Source organism: Mastigoproctus giganteus, chromosome 12, assembly GCF_048544385.1.
Source record: "Mastigoproctus giganteus isolate SK-2022 chromosome 12, ASM4854438v1, whole genome shotgun sequence".
NCBI lineage: Eukaryota > Metazoa > Arthropoda > Arachnida > Uropygi > Thelyphonidae > Mastigoproctus > Mastigoproctus giganteus.
The window spans coordinates 25,947,033-25,963,846 of NC_143586.1; the positions used below are offsets into that span (position 1 = coordinate 25,947,033).

A 16,814-nucleotide genomic window follows, 5' to 3' on the forward strand; every position below is an offset into this window, starting at 1 on the left:
GCCTTAGATTTAATGTACGTTTTAACCAAGAGCATAACCTTGCCACCTCTCCTGTCCTCTCTCTCCTTCCTGTATTTTTTTGTTTACCACATTTTTTTATTTTGTTTTCCATAAATGTTGCTTCCTCTTAATTCAGCACACCATACTTTATATCACACAACATGTAAATTATGTTGCATGTATTCTCCAGTGATATTTCATGGATATTATTCTTCTGAGCATGTTTAATTCTGCTGCATTTCTTTAAACCAGTTAATATCCTAAAAAAAGCACAGTATACAAAAAGTCAAAATAAATTTTCACTTATAAATACTGGATTCAATGAAAGCTGTTAGAATATTAAATTTTTTAAGACTCTTCTCTGGCATAGCACAGAAAAATTCCTGCATTTTATGATTGTGGTCCTAAACTAGTTTTAGTCTCTCGGAATGGCTGAAGTTTAGTACTAATCTGTAGTATGCCATTGGCTGTGACTTAGAAATTCTGATCTAAGTTAAACCTAATTGTTGAGGAACATTGTGCCATCAATTTTCAGTATTATTAATTTATATTAATGAAAGAAAAAATAATAAAATAAATTATTTATTTATGTAATTTTCAACTTATATTCAGTTTTCAATAATCATTAATTTTCTTTTTTTTGCATAAGTCAATTGTTTACTTATAATATCTGAATATCACATGAAAAATTAATTTTTTATGCACAGGTATTAGTAGAAAACAAATCAGGGATTGAAGCCTTTCAGATTTCTCAAAATATAGTGTTTGGTATGTCATTCTTATTAGCTAGTTTCTCAGTTTTTCTTGTAAGTGAAAGAGAGACCAAATCAAAACATCTTCAGAAAGTGAGTGGAGTTAATCTGATTATCTTCTGGCTTGCTACCTTTCTATGGGACTTTATTAACTACTTATTACCTTGTTTGCTTGTGATGCTTGTCATTTTCTGCTTTCAAACCGACTATCTGAGTTCTTCTTCTGCACAAGGTAAGCAACAACCATAACATCAAAATATGCTAATGTAGTTTAATGTATTGTACTTCAGTATTTGTAGAAGGATAAGAGAAATTTACCTCAATATGATGCTTAGAACACTTCCTTAAGATAGTCTCCAGAAATTAAAATGAATAAAAGATTAACACAAAATGATTACAGTAAAAAAAAAATAATTGAAAACAATTCAAAAATTAATTAAAAATTCAAAAAACAATTAAAAAATTAATTAATGTAAATTTTGGAAAACTATTTTCAAGAAGGAAAATCATATTTTTAATTAATTTTTGAATTGTTTTCAATTGATTTTTTTTACTGTAATCATTTTGCGTTAATCTTTTATTTGTTTTAATTTCTGGAGAGTATCATATGGAAGTTTTCTACGTATCTATCATATTGAGTTAAATTTCTCTCATTCTTCTACAAATATTGATATCGATGTAGAACATATTGAGCATCATAGCTCTGTTATATACTATAAAATGTATTTCAGTAAAATCTTTGAGGTAACAATTGTTATTTTAGTCTGAGTTGATTTTTGCAATAGCAGATTTAGTTTATTTTGTATTTAAGCATACTGCCAATTAGGTAATTTGGTCTGCTTGTCTGTTTAATGGTAAATTCCAACTATGAATGTTGAGTATTCAAGAACCATAGTTAAGAGAGCACTAGTCATGTCAGATCTTGGCAACTTTGTAAAATATTATGAAGTGCCACATTTCACAAAAAATAAGTCAATGTAATGCTAACGACTATCAAAGCTCAATATATCCTATGTCTAAAGTTGATTAAAAATTCCACAGGAGTTACTTCTGTTTTTTTTCGTAGGAATGCTTTTCTTCCAAACTCCTTATTTATACACAAATCGGATTAAAGTAATTAAAAGTATACTACATTAAAATCTACTAAATGCATTCAATTCTCTAAGCTACTGAATGCTTAGACTTCCCCGGAATCACATCAGAAGGCCCCCAATCTGACTCCAGATCCATCCAACACACCTCACAACCTCGAGAAATCGAATACATTGTTTTAAAGTTTTTTTAAAAATTAAACATCATTAAAAATCACGAATATATCCAGAGTCTTGTTATTTGTTGTACTGTGTGATTTCATTTTGACATTCACTTTTTTTTTTTAACTTCCAAAAACTTATGCAAATTACACTGACAAGACAAAGAAGAATATTATGCTCTTCATAGCTTTTTTAATAAAAACACTTATTCACAAAGAAAAATGTTAGCAATTTTTTTTTAATAGCTGCATAACTTATAAGTAGACAAATATTGTGCTTTATAGTGCAAGTGTGAATATTTATATTTAGTAAAAAAGGCCTACGTGCTCTGGATTCATTACGAAAATTTTATTTTGTTTCTCAGAGCAAACTAAACTAGAATTACAATTAATAAGCTTTCGGCTGGGAGGCAGCCTTCTTCAGATTGAATACATGAATGGCAGTTGGAATAGAGATGTGCACTGCCAGGAGTGCATATCTCTATTCCAACTGCCATTCATGTATTCAATCTGAAGAAGGCTGCCTCCCAGCCGAAAGCTTATTAATTGTAATTCTAGTTTAGTTTGCTCTGAGAAACAAAATAAAATTTTCGTAATATTTATATTTGTTAAAAATCATGAATGTATAAATATACGGTAATAAATATTACCATATAAATATACAGTAATAAGAAAGGAAAGTAATTTTAAATATTTATTACCATATATTTATACATTCGTGATTTTTGACAATGTTTAACTTTTAAAAAACTTTGACACAATGTATTCAATTTCTCGAGCTTGTAAGGTGTGTTGGATGGATCTGGGGTCGGATTGGGGGCTTTCTGATGTGAATCTGGGGAAGTCTAAGCATTCAGTAGACTAGAGAATTGAATGCATTTAGTAGATTTTAATTATTTTAATCCGATTCATGTGTAAACAAGGAGAGTTTGGAAGAAAAGCATTCCTGTGAAAAAAAATAGAGGTAACTCTTGTGAAAATTTTAAACAAAAAATAAGTTTATCCTGGATAGAGAGACTGTACAGATATAATGGAGATATTATTTTCTATTTTTCCCTACAAAGAAAATGCATAAATATGTTCACCTAACAGTATTCCTATCCAGAGTCTTGTTATTTGCTGTACTATGTACTTGTATTTTAGGAAAGCTTTTGATACTGCAGCACATGGAAGACTACTGTACAGTTTGGAGCAGTATGGCATTAAGGGAAAGTTGCTACAATGGATAAAAGGATGGTTGAGTAGGAGAAGACAGAGAGTGGTTATCAATGGACACGACTCTTCCTGGACTAATATGGGGAGTCCCCCAGGGTTCGTTGTTGGGCCCATTGTTGTTTTTGGTATTTATCAATGGGTGTTATGTGGGGGGAAACAAAACGCAGACTGCAGGATCGCCTGAGGGAATACAATAAAGTCCTTAAGACTGAAAATTACGGAGGTTTGGCTGTAGGAGAACATGTCTGGGAAACTGGGCATGGCATTACAGCCAAAGAAGCCATGGTCATGGATAAGGCATATGGCTTTTGGAACCGGAAATGGCTGAAGAGTTTAAGAATATGTTTGTCTGAGCTTTACAGTCTTAATAGGGATAAGGGCTGTCGCATTCATCCACTCTTTGAAGCCCTTATCCTATGAAGAGATGAACGGTTTAGAGTGGCCCATCCAGTTTCTGGTTCCAATGCACGAGAAGTGAATGTTGCGCATAGTTCATGTCACAGACCTTATCTGGTACATATAGATTGTCAGTCATCCAGCAACAACTATAGCTGATGAAGGTGGCCGCTGCTGCTGCCGAAAGCTCCTGTGTTAGTGGTTCTAGTGATTTAAAACAACTTTTATTGCTTTTAATTTTATACATTTTATTGTATTTTATTCTTGTTATACAACATTTATTTTATTTTAAAATTTTAATATACAGTTATATGATCAGTATGCATGTATTTTATTTTCATTTTATTTTACAACATCATAATAAAGGTGTTTTATAGATTCGAGTCAGTGTTTTATATATTCGAGTCAGTGTTATTTAGTAGCGTTACAGTGATCTTGACTCCAGAGGCCCTTTTCAATAAATGAGATATTATATTTTCTGAGCAGATTCAGAAAATATAATATCTCATTATATTTCTCAAATTCAAAAAAGGCTGCAAGAGTAGCTCATGGTGTCTTGTCAATGATATACAGAAATTTTTCTAGCAGAGATAAGGAGGTCATTCTTCCCTAGTCAGGCCACACTTTGAGTACTGTATACAGGTCTGGAGGCCTCATTTTAGGAAAGATGTAGAGCTGCTGGAACGAGTACAGAGAAGGGCAACGAAACTGGTGAGGGGAACGAAGGGTTGGTGTTACCAAGAAAGGCTTAAGTTCTGCAAATTGCAGCTTCTGGAGACTAGGCACCCCCCGAGCTGATCTAATTGAGGTGTATAAGGCCTTGAATGATTTGAGCAAGCTCAGTGCTAATGGGATTCTTCCTCTTGCTCAGATTACTCACCTGAGGGGAAATAAATTCAAATTGAGGAAAGACAATTGTGGAATAGATGTGCAGAAATTCGTTTTTAGCCAGCGAGTGGTTAATAGTTGGAACAAACTTCCATCTGTTGTAGTGAAGGTCAGCAACTAAGTTGCATAAATAGGCAAAGAGATAACTACCATCAAGGGTAAAGGAAAGGGTTTTTGCTTTCATAAAGGTGACTATGGTGGTCTGACACAGTTTTTAAATTCTGTATTTTGGGGTCAACTGATGGTGTTACCAACAACAAATTCAAAATGGGATGCATTCAAAGAATTAATTTAGAGTTGATTTAAAAGTGTCTGCAATTCTACCCAGACATAATAGGAGGGAGTATATGATAATTGTCTTGTCAATCAGTTTGACCCTGGAGAGATTGCATAAAGCTCAAGGGGTAGAATTTTTCTAAGCCTGCTTTGAGCTTGTTAACAGGAGAGACTGCTTCTACAGGGATGGGATAAACTTAAATAGAAAGGCTGCAAGAATACATGCTGATGCTATTGAGGCACTGTTGGTGGGTTGAAAAACTGCTAGATTGAGGATAAACATGGATTAATAGATTAACAGTAGCCGCTGGCAGAGGCAAAAGTGATTCTTCCACTGCTTCTATTGTAATGAGCAGAAGCCTAGAGAGCAAGTTGCTGGGGATTTCAAGAGCTGCTTGGAGTCATCATGGAACAAGTAAATACATGGGCTGTGTTAGGATAACTAAGAGTAAGAACAAGTGCATGTTTACTTGTGTGTACACCAATGCTTGGAGTTTTGTAAATAAATTTGATAATTTGAGGTGTTGGTCAAAACATCAAAGGCAGATATTGTTGGGATTTCGGAGACATGGTGTCACACAGATATAAGGAATGTAGAAATGGAATTTGGGAAGTACAATGTGTACAGGAAGGATAGAAAGGGAGGAGGGGTCATGCTATTAGTTAAGAAACACATAAAATCTAAGGAAGTACAGTCACTCGACAGAGCAGTGTCGAGTCACTTTGGTGTGACATAAGCTTTGGGAAAGCAAAAAGACTCTGATGAGTATAATAAACAACTGTACAGAGAAATAAGAGTGGGGCAGTAAATCAGAGTGTCTTATAATGGGGAATTTTAATTTTCCAGATATTGACTAGAATTTGTGAGTTTGTCACTCACACACTAGCAAGCCTTTTGTGGATTTCTTGGATGATTGTTTTCTAGAGCAGCATGTTCGGGTGGCAACTAGAGGGAGTAATACTCTTGATCTGAAGAAAGGCACCAGAGGTGGATGGAATCTATCCAGTTATATTAAAGGAGGCAGCAAAGGAAGTAAGCAAACCCTTAGCATAATTATGAGAGCTTCCTTGGACTCAGGGGAGGTTCCCATGGACTGGAGATGTGCAAATGTGACTCCAATTCACAAAGGAGGATCAAAGTGCAACACAAGTAATTATAGACCTGTTAGTTTAACTTCTGTTCCAGGAAAATTAATGGAGGCACTGGTTAAAAAAGCCCTGCAGGATCATCTAGACAAGGCTTAAATTATATCTCGGACACAGCATGGTTTTATTAAGGGGAAATCTTGCCTGACCAATTTGATTGGATACTATGATGCAGTCACAAAAGAACTGGAGGAGGAAATAACTTTGATATTATATACTTGGATCTTAGAAAGGCTTTTGATACTGTTGCACATGGAAGACTGCTGCACAAATTGGAGCAGTGTGGCATTGGAGGCAAATTGCTGCTATGGATAAAGGGGGGGGTTGAGGGGGAGAAGCCAGAGAGTGGTAATCAATGGACACTGCTCTTCGTGGACTAATGTTATTAGCGGAGACCCCCAGGGTTCGGTGTTGGGTCCATTGTTGTTTTCTCTGTTTATAAATGATATTGATGATGGTATTCATCAATATCATTTATTCAGGCTTAATGTCCAAGTTTGCAGATGAAAGTTGGCAGGGTTGTTAATGACACTAATGACAGTATGCTGCTGCAACAGGATCTAGAAAAGTTGAGCAGATGGGCTGAGATGTGGCAAATGAAGTTTAACATTGACAAATGTAAAGTACTACATATGGGAAGCAGTAACCCCAGAGTAACGTATCAACTCTGTGGTACTACACTGACAGTGATAGAGAGTGAAAAAGGACCTGGGGGTGATTGAGCAGGCAAATATGAAGTTTTTTGAGCAGTGCAGATGGTCTGCAAGAGTAGCTCATGGTGTCTTGATATGATATGCAGGAATTTTTGTAGCAAGGATAAGGAGGTGATTATCCCCTTATATAAGGCAATGGTCGGGCCATGCCACGAGTACTGTATACAGGTCTGGAAGCCTCATTTTAAGAAGGATGTAGAGCTGATGGAATGAGTACAGAGAAGGTTGTGCAGGCAGATATGAAGTTTTCTGAGCAGTGCAAACGGGCTGCAAGAGTAGCTCATGGTGTATTGTCGATGATATATAGGAATTTTTCTAGTAGGGATAAGGAGGCGATTATTCCCTTGTATAAGGCAATGGTCAGGCTACACCTAGAGTACTGTATACAGGTCTGGAGGCCTCATTTCAAGAAGGATATAGGGATACTGGAATGAGTACAGAGAAGGGCAACAAGATTTGTGAATGGAACAAAGTGTTGCTCTTATGAAGAAAGGCTTAAGTTTTGCAAATTACAGTCTGCAGACTAGGCACCTGCGAAGTGATATGATTGAGGCGTATAAAGCCTTTAATGGTTTGAGCATGCTCAATGCTGATGAGATTCTTTCTCAGAATAATTGCCTGAGATGGCATAAATTCAAATTGAGGAAAGACAGATGTAGGATAGATGTGTGGAAGTTAAGGCTGAGCTGGACAGGTATTTGGAACCAACAGAGGGGTGAAAGGGGAGTGTTTTTTTTTTTTTTTCCTGGCTGATGTTACATAAGCTTGCTTTCTTGCATCGTATGCCTCTACTAATGCTAATTATTCCTTAAATTTATTCAAACTACCCACTTGAGTAACATGAGGGTAGTTTATTCCAACAATCATTTACCAATTATTCCCTGGCTGAAAACAAATTTGCACACAATATCCTGCAGCCATCTTTTTTCAGTTTACGTTCCTTTTTGTGTATGTGTCTATATAATATCGGTGTAGATACACCATAGATAACTCTTAAGAACGCATGATAGTAATGTTTGAGGTATCATTTGCTCTGTATCTCATATTGTGCTCTTCCTTCACAACAAGTTGCCATGGTATTGCACTACCTGGAATTTAGCATTAGCATTAGCATTAGTAGAGGCATATGATGCAAGAAAGCAAGCTTATTCAGCATCAGCCAAAAAAAAAAAAAAAAAAAAAACACACCACTCCCATTTCACCCCTCCATTCCCTCGAAATACCTGTCCGGTTGAGCCTTAAATTTGTTTAGGCTATCAACTTCAACAACAAGTGATGGAAGTCGGTTCCACCAACCAACCAACCACCCGCTGGCCAAAGGCAAATTTCCGCACATCTATCCGACATCCGTCCTTCCTCAATTTGAATTTATGCCCTCTGAGCTGATTATTCTGAGCAAGATGAAGAATCCCATTGGCATTGAGCATGCTCAAACCATTCAAAGCCTCTGATACACCTCTATCAGATCACCTCGCCGGTGCCTAGTCTCCAGACTCTGTAATTTGCAAAACTTAAGCCTTTCTTCGTAAGAGCAACCCCTTGTTCCATTCACTAATCTTGTTGCCCGTCTCTCTGTACCCATTCCAGCAGCTCTACATCCTTCTTGAAATGAGGCCTCCAGACCTGTATACAGTACTCAAGATGTGGCCTAACCATTACCTTATACAAGGGAATAATCACCTACTTATCCCTGCTAGAAAAATTCCTATATATCATTGACAAGACACCATGCAGCTCGTCTGCACTCTTGCAGCTCGTCTGCACTGCTCAGAGAACTTCATATCTGCCTGCACAATTACCCCCAGGTCCTTTTCATTCTCCACCACTGTCAGTGTAGTACCGCAGAGTTGATACGTTGCTCTGGGGTTACTGTTTCCCATATGTAGTACTTTACATTTGTCAATGTTAAACTTCATTTGCCACCTCTCAGCCCATCTGCTCAACCTTTCCAGATCCTGTTGCAGCAGCATAGCGTCAGTAGTGTCCTTAACAACCCTGCCAACCTTTGTATCATCTGCAAACTTGGACATTAAACTTGATATCCCATCATCAATATCATTCATAAACACCGAAAACAACAACGGACCCAACACTGAACCCTGAGGAACTCCGCTAATAACATTAGTCCGCGTTGAGCAGTGTCCATTGATTACCACTCTCTGTCTTCTGCCACTCAACTATCCCCTTATCCATAGCAGCAATTTGCCTCCAATGCCACACTGCTCCAATTTGTGCAGCAGTCTTCCATGTGCAAAGAATCAAAAGCCTTTCTAAGATCCAAATATATAATATCAAAGTTATTCCCTGCATCTAGTTCTTTTGTGACTACATCATAGTATCCAATCAAATTGGTCAGGCAAGACCTGCCCTTAACAAAACCATGCTGCGTCTGAGCTATAACGGAATTCTTGTCTAGATGATCCTGCAGTGCTTCTTTAACCAGGCCTCCATTAATTTACCTGGAACAGAAGTTAAACTAACAGGTCTATAATTACTTGGGTCAGCCTTTGATCCTCCTTTGTGAATTAGGGTTACATTTGCACATCTCCAGTCAATGGGTACCTCCCCTGAGTCTAAAGAAGCTCTCATAATTATGGCTAGGGGGTTTGCTTACTTCCTTTGCTGCCTCCTTTAATATAACTGGATAGATCCCATCCACCCCAGGTGCCTTTTTTATGTTTATCCTCAACAATCTCTCCTCCACTTTCCTCTCAGTTATTACAAAATCATCCAGCTCACTGCCAATGTTTACTTTACCTACATCATTCTCCTTCCTGAATAACTCCTCATGCGTGAATGTAGATGCAAAATACTCGTTTAGATTGTTAGCCACCTGAGCAGGATCCTCAACTGTTGAACCATCAATATCCAGTGGACCAATCTGATTCATCCCTTTCCTTCTCGAGTTCAAGTATGTAAAGAACTCCTTTCTGTTTTTCTTTGCATCCTTTGCCAAGGATTTTTCGTAGTCTGCCTTTGCCTGCCTAATCTCCTTTGTGACTTGGTTACAGACCAACTTATATCTATCATAGGCTTCCATGTCACCCATTAATTTGTATGTATCCCATGCATTTTTCTTCTCTGCCACATGTCTCATTAGTTCATCTGACAACCATTTAGGCCTAAACCTTGAACAATATTTCTTAGTTGGTATGTAAAGCCTGGTAGCCTCCAAGATTATTTCCTTGAATGCTTCCCATTTTGAGTTTGCTGTTGGTAACATCATCAGTTGGTGCCACTGTATAGAATTTAAATACTGTCTCAGACCATCATAGTCGCCTTTACGAAAACAAAAACCCTTCCCTTTACCTCTGATGGTAGTTACCTCCTTGAGTAAATCCCACTTCAACACACTGTGATCACTGCCACCTAGTGGTTCATTTATCTGCAGATTCTTAATGCATGAAGAATCACTACTGATAATCAGATCAAGAGTATTGCTCCCTCTTGTTGCCTCACGAACATGCTGATGTAGAAAACAATCATCCAATAAATCCACAAAAGCCTTGCTAGTGTGCGAGTGACCAACCACAAATTCCAGTCAATATCTGGGAAATTAAAATCCCCCATTATAAAACTCTCTGATTTACTGGCCCACTCTATTTCCCTGTACAATATCATATTATACTCATCAGAGTCATTAGGCCTATAGCACACTCCTACTCTCAATTTTGATTTCCCTATGCTTATGTCACACCAAACTGACTCGACACTGCCCTGCCCCTCGATGTCGACTGGCTTCACTTCCTTGGACTTTATGTGTTTCTTAACTAATAGCATAACCCCTCCTCCCCTCCTGTCCTGTCTATCCTTTCTATACACATTGTATTCCCCAAATTCCAGTTCTGCATTCCTTATATTTGTGTGACACCACGTCTCTGATATCCCAACAATATCTGCCTTCGATGTTTTGAGCAATACATCAAATTCATCAAATTTATTTACCAAACTCCTGGCATTGGTGTACATGCAGGTATACATGCACCTGTTTCTATTCTTGACTACCCTAGCACAACCCATGTGTTTACTTGTACCGCAATGACTCCCAGCAATGTGTTTACTTGTACCGCAATGACTCCCAGCAGTCTCTGAAATATCCTGCATCTTGTTTTTCAGGCTTCTGCTCATTTCAATAGAAGCAGTGCAAGAATCACTTCCACCTCTGCCAGTGGCTACTGTTAATCTATTAGTCCTTGTATCCCCCAACTAGCAGTTTTCCGACCCAAAATTAGCAATGCTTCACTAATAGTCAAGATTATTGTTACTTATTCTCGGTGAGTACCACTACCGAGATGGCACCATTTAAAAGCTATTGGTCTATCATCATGGATGGGCATAAAAAATGGGCAAATACGAATTTGAAAATGTCTGCAATTCTGCCCAGACATGATAGGAGGGAGTATATGATGAGAGCCTTGTCGATCAATTCGGCCTAGAAAAGATTGCAAGGCTCAAGGGGTAGAATTTTTTTTCAGCCTGGTCTGTACTTGTTAACAGAAGGGACTGCTTCTACAGGGATGGGATACACTTAAATAGAAAGGGTGCAAGAATATTTGCTGATGCTATCAAGACAGTGTCAGGTTGGTCGGAAAACTGCTAGCTTGGGGGGATACAAGGACTAATAGATTAACAGTAGCCACTGGCAGAGGTGAAAGTGATTCTTGCACTGCTTCTATTGGAATGAGCAGAAGCCTGGAAAACAGGATGCAGGATATTTCAGAGACTGCTGGGAGTCAATGCGGTACAAGTAAGCACATGGGTTGTGTTAGGGTAGCTAAGAAAAAGAACAGGTGCATGTATACTTGTGTGTACACCAATGCTAGGAGTTTGGTAAATAAATTTGATGAATTTGAGGTATTGCTCAAAGCATCAAAGGCGGATATTGTTGGAATATCAGAGAAATGATGTCACACAGATATAAGGAATGCAGAACTGAATTTGGAGAGTACAACATCTACAGAAAGGATAGACAGGATAGGAAGGGAGGAGGGATTATGCTATTAGTTAAGAAACACATAAAATCCAAGGAAGTGAAGCCAGTCGACATCGCCGGACAGTGCAGTGTCGAGTCAGTTTGGTGTGACATAAGCATTGGGAGATCAAAATTGAGAGTAGGAGTGTGCTATAGGCCTAATGACTCTGATGAGTATAATAAGAAACTGTACAGGGAAATAGAGTGGGCCAGTAAATCAGAGAATCTTATAATGTGGGATTTTAATTTCTCAGATTTTCACTGGAATTTGTGGGTTGGTCACTCACACACTAGTAAGGCTTTTGTGGATTTATTGGATGATTGTTTTCTACATCAGCATGTTCGAGGGTAACTAGAGGGAGTAATACTCTTGATTTGATTATCAATAGTGATTCTTCATGCATTAAGAATCTGTAGGTAAATGAACCACTAGGTGGCAGTGATCACAGTGTGCTGAAGTGGGATTTACTCAAAGAGGTAACTACCATCAGGGGTAAAGGAAAGGGTTATTTATTGCTTTCATAAAGGTGACTATGATGTACTGAGACAGTATTTAAATTCTATACAGTGGGACGAACTGATGATGTTACCAACAGCAAATTCAAAATGGGAAGAATTCAAAGAACTTATCTTGGAAGCTACTAGGCTTTACGTACCAACTAAGAAATATTGTTCAAGGTTTAGGCCTAAATGGATATCAGATGAACTAATGAGACATATGGCAGAGAAGAAAAATGCATGGGATACATATAAATTAACACATGACACAGAAGCCTATGATAGATATAAGTTGATCTGTAACCAAGTTACAAAGGAGGTTAGGCAGGCGAAGGCAGATTACGAGAAATCTTTGGCAAAGGATGCAAAGAAAAAGCAGCGAAGAGTTCTTTACCTATGTGAACTCTAGAAGGAAGGGGATGAATCAGATTGGTCCACTTGATATCGATGGGTCAGCTGTTGATGATCCTGCTCAGGTAGCTAACAAACTAAATGAATATTTTGCATCGACATTCACACATGAGGAGTTATTCGGCAAGGGGAATGCCAGAGGTGTATTTAACTCTGGCAGTAAGCTAGAGAATCTTGTAATAACTGAGAGTAAAGTGGAGGAGAAATTGTTGAAGATAAATACAAGAAAGGCACCTGGGGTGGATGGGATCTATCCAGTTATATTAAAGGAGGCAGCAAAGAAAGTAAGCAAACCCTTAGCCATAATCATGAGAGCTTCCTTGGACTCCAGGGAAGTACCCATGGACTGGAGATGTGCAAATGTAACTCCAATTCACAAAGGAGGATCAAAGGGCGACACAAATAATTATAGACCTGTTAGTTTAACTTCTGTTCCAGGAAAATTAATGGAGGCACTGGTTAAAAAAGCACTGCAGGATCATCTAGACAAGGCTTCAGTTATAACTCGGACACAGCATGGTTTTATTAAGGGGAAATCTTGCCTGACCAATTTGATTGGATACTATGATGCAGTCACAAAAGAACTGGAGGAGGAAATAACTTTGATATTATATACTTGGATCTTAGAAAGGCTTTTGATACTGTTGCACATGGAAGACTGCTGCACAAATTGGAGCAGTGTGGCATTGGAGGCAAATTGCTGCTATGGATAAAGGGGGGGTTGAGGGGGAGAAGCCAGAGAGTGGTAATCAATGGACACTGCTCTTCGTGGACTAATGTTATTAGCGGAGACCCCCAGGGTTCGGTGTTGTTTTCTCTGTTTATAAATGATATTGATGATGGTATTCATCAATATCATTTATTCAGGCTTAATGTCCAAGTTTGCAGATGAAAGTTGGCAGGGTTGTTAATGATACTAATGACAATATGCTGCTGCAACAGGATCTAGAAAAGTTGAGCAGATGGGCTGAGATGTGGCAAATGAAGTTTAACATTGACAAATGTAAAGTACTACATATGGGAAGCAGTAACCCCAGAGTAACGTATCAACTCTGTGGTACTACACTGATAGTGGTAGAGAGTGAAAAGGACCTGGAGGTGATTGTGCAGGCAGATATGAAGTTTTTGAGCAGTGCAGATGGTCTGCAAGAGTAGCTCATGGTGTCTTGTCTATGATATACAGGAATTTTTGTAGGAAGGATAAGGAGGTGATTATCCCCTTGTATAAAGCAATGGTCAGGCCACAACTTGAGTACTGTATACAGGTCTGGGGGCCTCGTTTTAAGAAGGATGTAGAGTTGTTGGAACGAGTACAGTGAAGGGCAACAAATTAGTGAATGGAACAAAGGGTTGCTCTTATGAACAAAGGCTTAAGTTTTGCAGATTACAGTGTCTGGAGACTAGGCACCGGCGAGGTGATCTGATAGAGGTGTATAAAGCCTTAAATGGTTTGAGCATGCTCAATGTTGATGGGATTCTGCCTCTTGCTCAGAATAATCACACCTGAGTGGGCATAAATTCATATTGAGGAACGACAGATGTAGGATAGATGTGCGGAAATTTGCCTTTAGCCAGCGATTAGTTATTTGGTGGAAGAGACTTCCATCACTTATTGTGGAAGTTGATAGCCTAAATAAATTTAAGGCTCAGCTGGACAGGTATTGTGAACGAACGGAGGGATGAAGTGGAAGTTTTTTTTTTTTTTTTTTTTTTTTTTTTAGCTGATGCTGCATAAGCTTGCTTTCTTGCATCATATGCCTCTACTAATTCTAATGCTAAAACCTTTTGGTTTATCTCATATTGTGTGATTATCTTCACAACTGGATTGTCATGTCTGCAATACCAGGGTACCCACCCACTAGGCCAATACCTTTGAAACGGTGCCGGGGTGGTGGTACTCACTGAGAATAAGTAACAATAGTCTTCTCTATTAGTGAAGCATTAATTATTCAAGATAGTGCAATAACCAACGGGAACTCGTTGTGAAGGAAGAGCATGAGATACAGAGCAAAAGATACCTCCCACACTACCATCGTAGTTTCTTAAGAGTTATCTATGGTGTATCTACACCGATATTATATAGATATTAAATTCTTACTGTTATTAGCATATTATGCCTTGTTGCATTTAGTTATTTTTAATTGTATGTGTGCAATCTTAGAAAGATAAGAATACCATCAAGTTTACTTAATCCATTTAAATCCTTAAACACTTCAGTCAGTTCTCCTCACAAGTGCCTACTTTAACTAGTGCAATTTTCAAAAGTGAAGTCTTTTGTGGTAAGTATACCCCTTTGTATTCTTGGCAATATGGTTGCTTTTGTCTGCACCCATTCTAAGAGATCCAGATCTTTTTTAAAATGTGGCTTCAGACCTGTATGTAGTAATCAAAATGAAGTATAACCATTGTTTTTACAGTGGGATAAGCAGCTCCTTGTTTGTACTGGCAAAGTTCCTTATATCATTAACAGAACCCATGAGCTGTTATAGCAAGCTGTTAAAGTTAATAACCATCCTACCAACCTTTGTATCATCTGATAATAAGTTTCATGTGCCTTCGTCAGTGTTGTTAATAAATAGGACCTCCGCTTTATGATTGGTTCACTGTACGATCAAATCACTTTACAATGGACTTGCCATAATAAAAAACCGTTCACTTTATGATATGTAGTAAGTGCCAGTCATTGTGATCTTGTTTGCGAATTGAATTTTAATTCTATTAAATGGCAATTCTAATAAGCAAAAATAGGAGGAATATTATTCACAGGCTATAAAAGTAAAGATATATTTTAAGCACAAATTTAGACTTTTATTACCTTGTTTAAATATAAGATACATTATCATACCTTTATAGTAGGAAATCTTCACCCGACACTCACATCAAACTGATCTGGTTAATATAATATAAAAAATTCTAAGTTTAAAACGTGAAAATATCCTTATTAAAGGATTGTTAAATTATGTGGTTTTTATAAAACTAATCTCTTGTCTTCAATTCCCATAGTCTACTTACTGCTACCAAGGAAGAGCAAAGCATAGACGATGCACATCAATCTACCTCAAACTAAACCCATCAGCAATCATAGACCAGAAACAGAAGACAATTGTCAAACTATGTTAAAAACTGTATTAAAATATTTTAGATAGGTATGATAATCTATTTCAAACAAGATCACTTAAAGTAGGAAGAATTGGGCTTCATTGCTCTTAAATTTTGAAAACTTTTATTATCTTACCAATTGACAAAATTAAATGATATGTGAAATCTGAAGAATATTTTCACAGGTTAGCAAAACAAAAATAAATTTACTCTTACTTACATAGCTTAATTAATTCTGTAATGTGTACCTACTAACTAATTGATATTTATGTTCACTGACTTTTTTTTTGTTGTAAATTTTAAAAAAGTAAAAAAGATAAGCAATCAATAACAAAGAACATGGCTTGCACAAATTGCAACTAACACGATATGTGCAAGTGAGATACAGAATAACCAAGTTTATGAAGTTAAAAAATAGGAACGAAGACAAGATTCTGAAAGTTTATTTATGTTTTTTATATGATTGAAAGATTTCATGGAAGGAAAAACATATTTCACCATAATAACATACAAATCCACAGAATTCCAGTTTTCGGTATTATTGCAAATGCAATAAGATTGAGTTTACTACCCGTTTATAATAGATTGCACTAACAGAAAAGCCTAATAAACCAGAAACTGCAAAATTGTTTTTATTGTTTTATGGTAGTGATCTCCAGAAATGTGCTTTAGAAAAATATCACAAAGGCATTCAAAATTGATTCTTATAACTGAACATGATAATGATGAAAGTGTAGTGCATTTTAATGATTTGAATTGTTTTTTTTTTTTTTTGAAATTTTATTCTATAAAGTGGCTGATTCTACTTAACCAGTGATCATGTTACTGGTGCTTACTTATTTCACTTTACAATGGGCTTACGATTGTCTCCGACCGGGCCACATGGTTCCTCCTCTCAGCCAATAGCAGCTTTTGTAAATGTGTTGGCTGTGTTTGTACCCTTTAGTTGAAATGATTTTTTGTGTTGTGCTTTAATCAGTATATTAGTTTTAATAATTTTTTTAATCAATATGTACAATTTCCCTTATAAAAATGACCTCTTAAAGAGATATAGGCCTGATATTCCTGAGTGGTCAGGAGTGAGAGTGCTGTGGCATGTCCTCTTTGAGGGGACTGGAGTTAAAGCCCATGACTGATAAATATGATTAACGTTGTATTGACGATTTATTATAAACTCTACTGACCCGATGGTTGTC

General features: G+C 37.2%; 1 protein-coding gene across 1 annotated transcript in view; it reads left to right on the top strand.

The window, feature by feature from the left end:
- The window catches only part of LOC150076805 (phospholipid-transporting ATPase ABCA3-like), a 432,361-nt gene that overhangs the window by 333,496 nt on the left and 82,051 nt on the right, over positions 1-16,814 (top strand). The window contains exon 16 of the mRNA XM_090385683.1: positions 708-984. Within this exon, the coding sequence (XP_090241809.1) occupies positions 708-984 (277 nt within the window). The remainder of the gene's footprint in view (positions 1-707; positions 985-16,814) is intronic.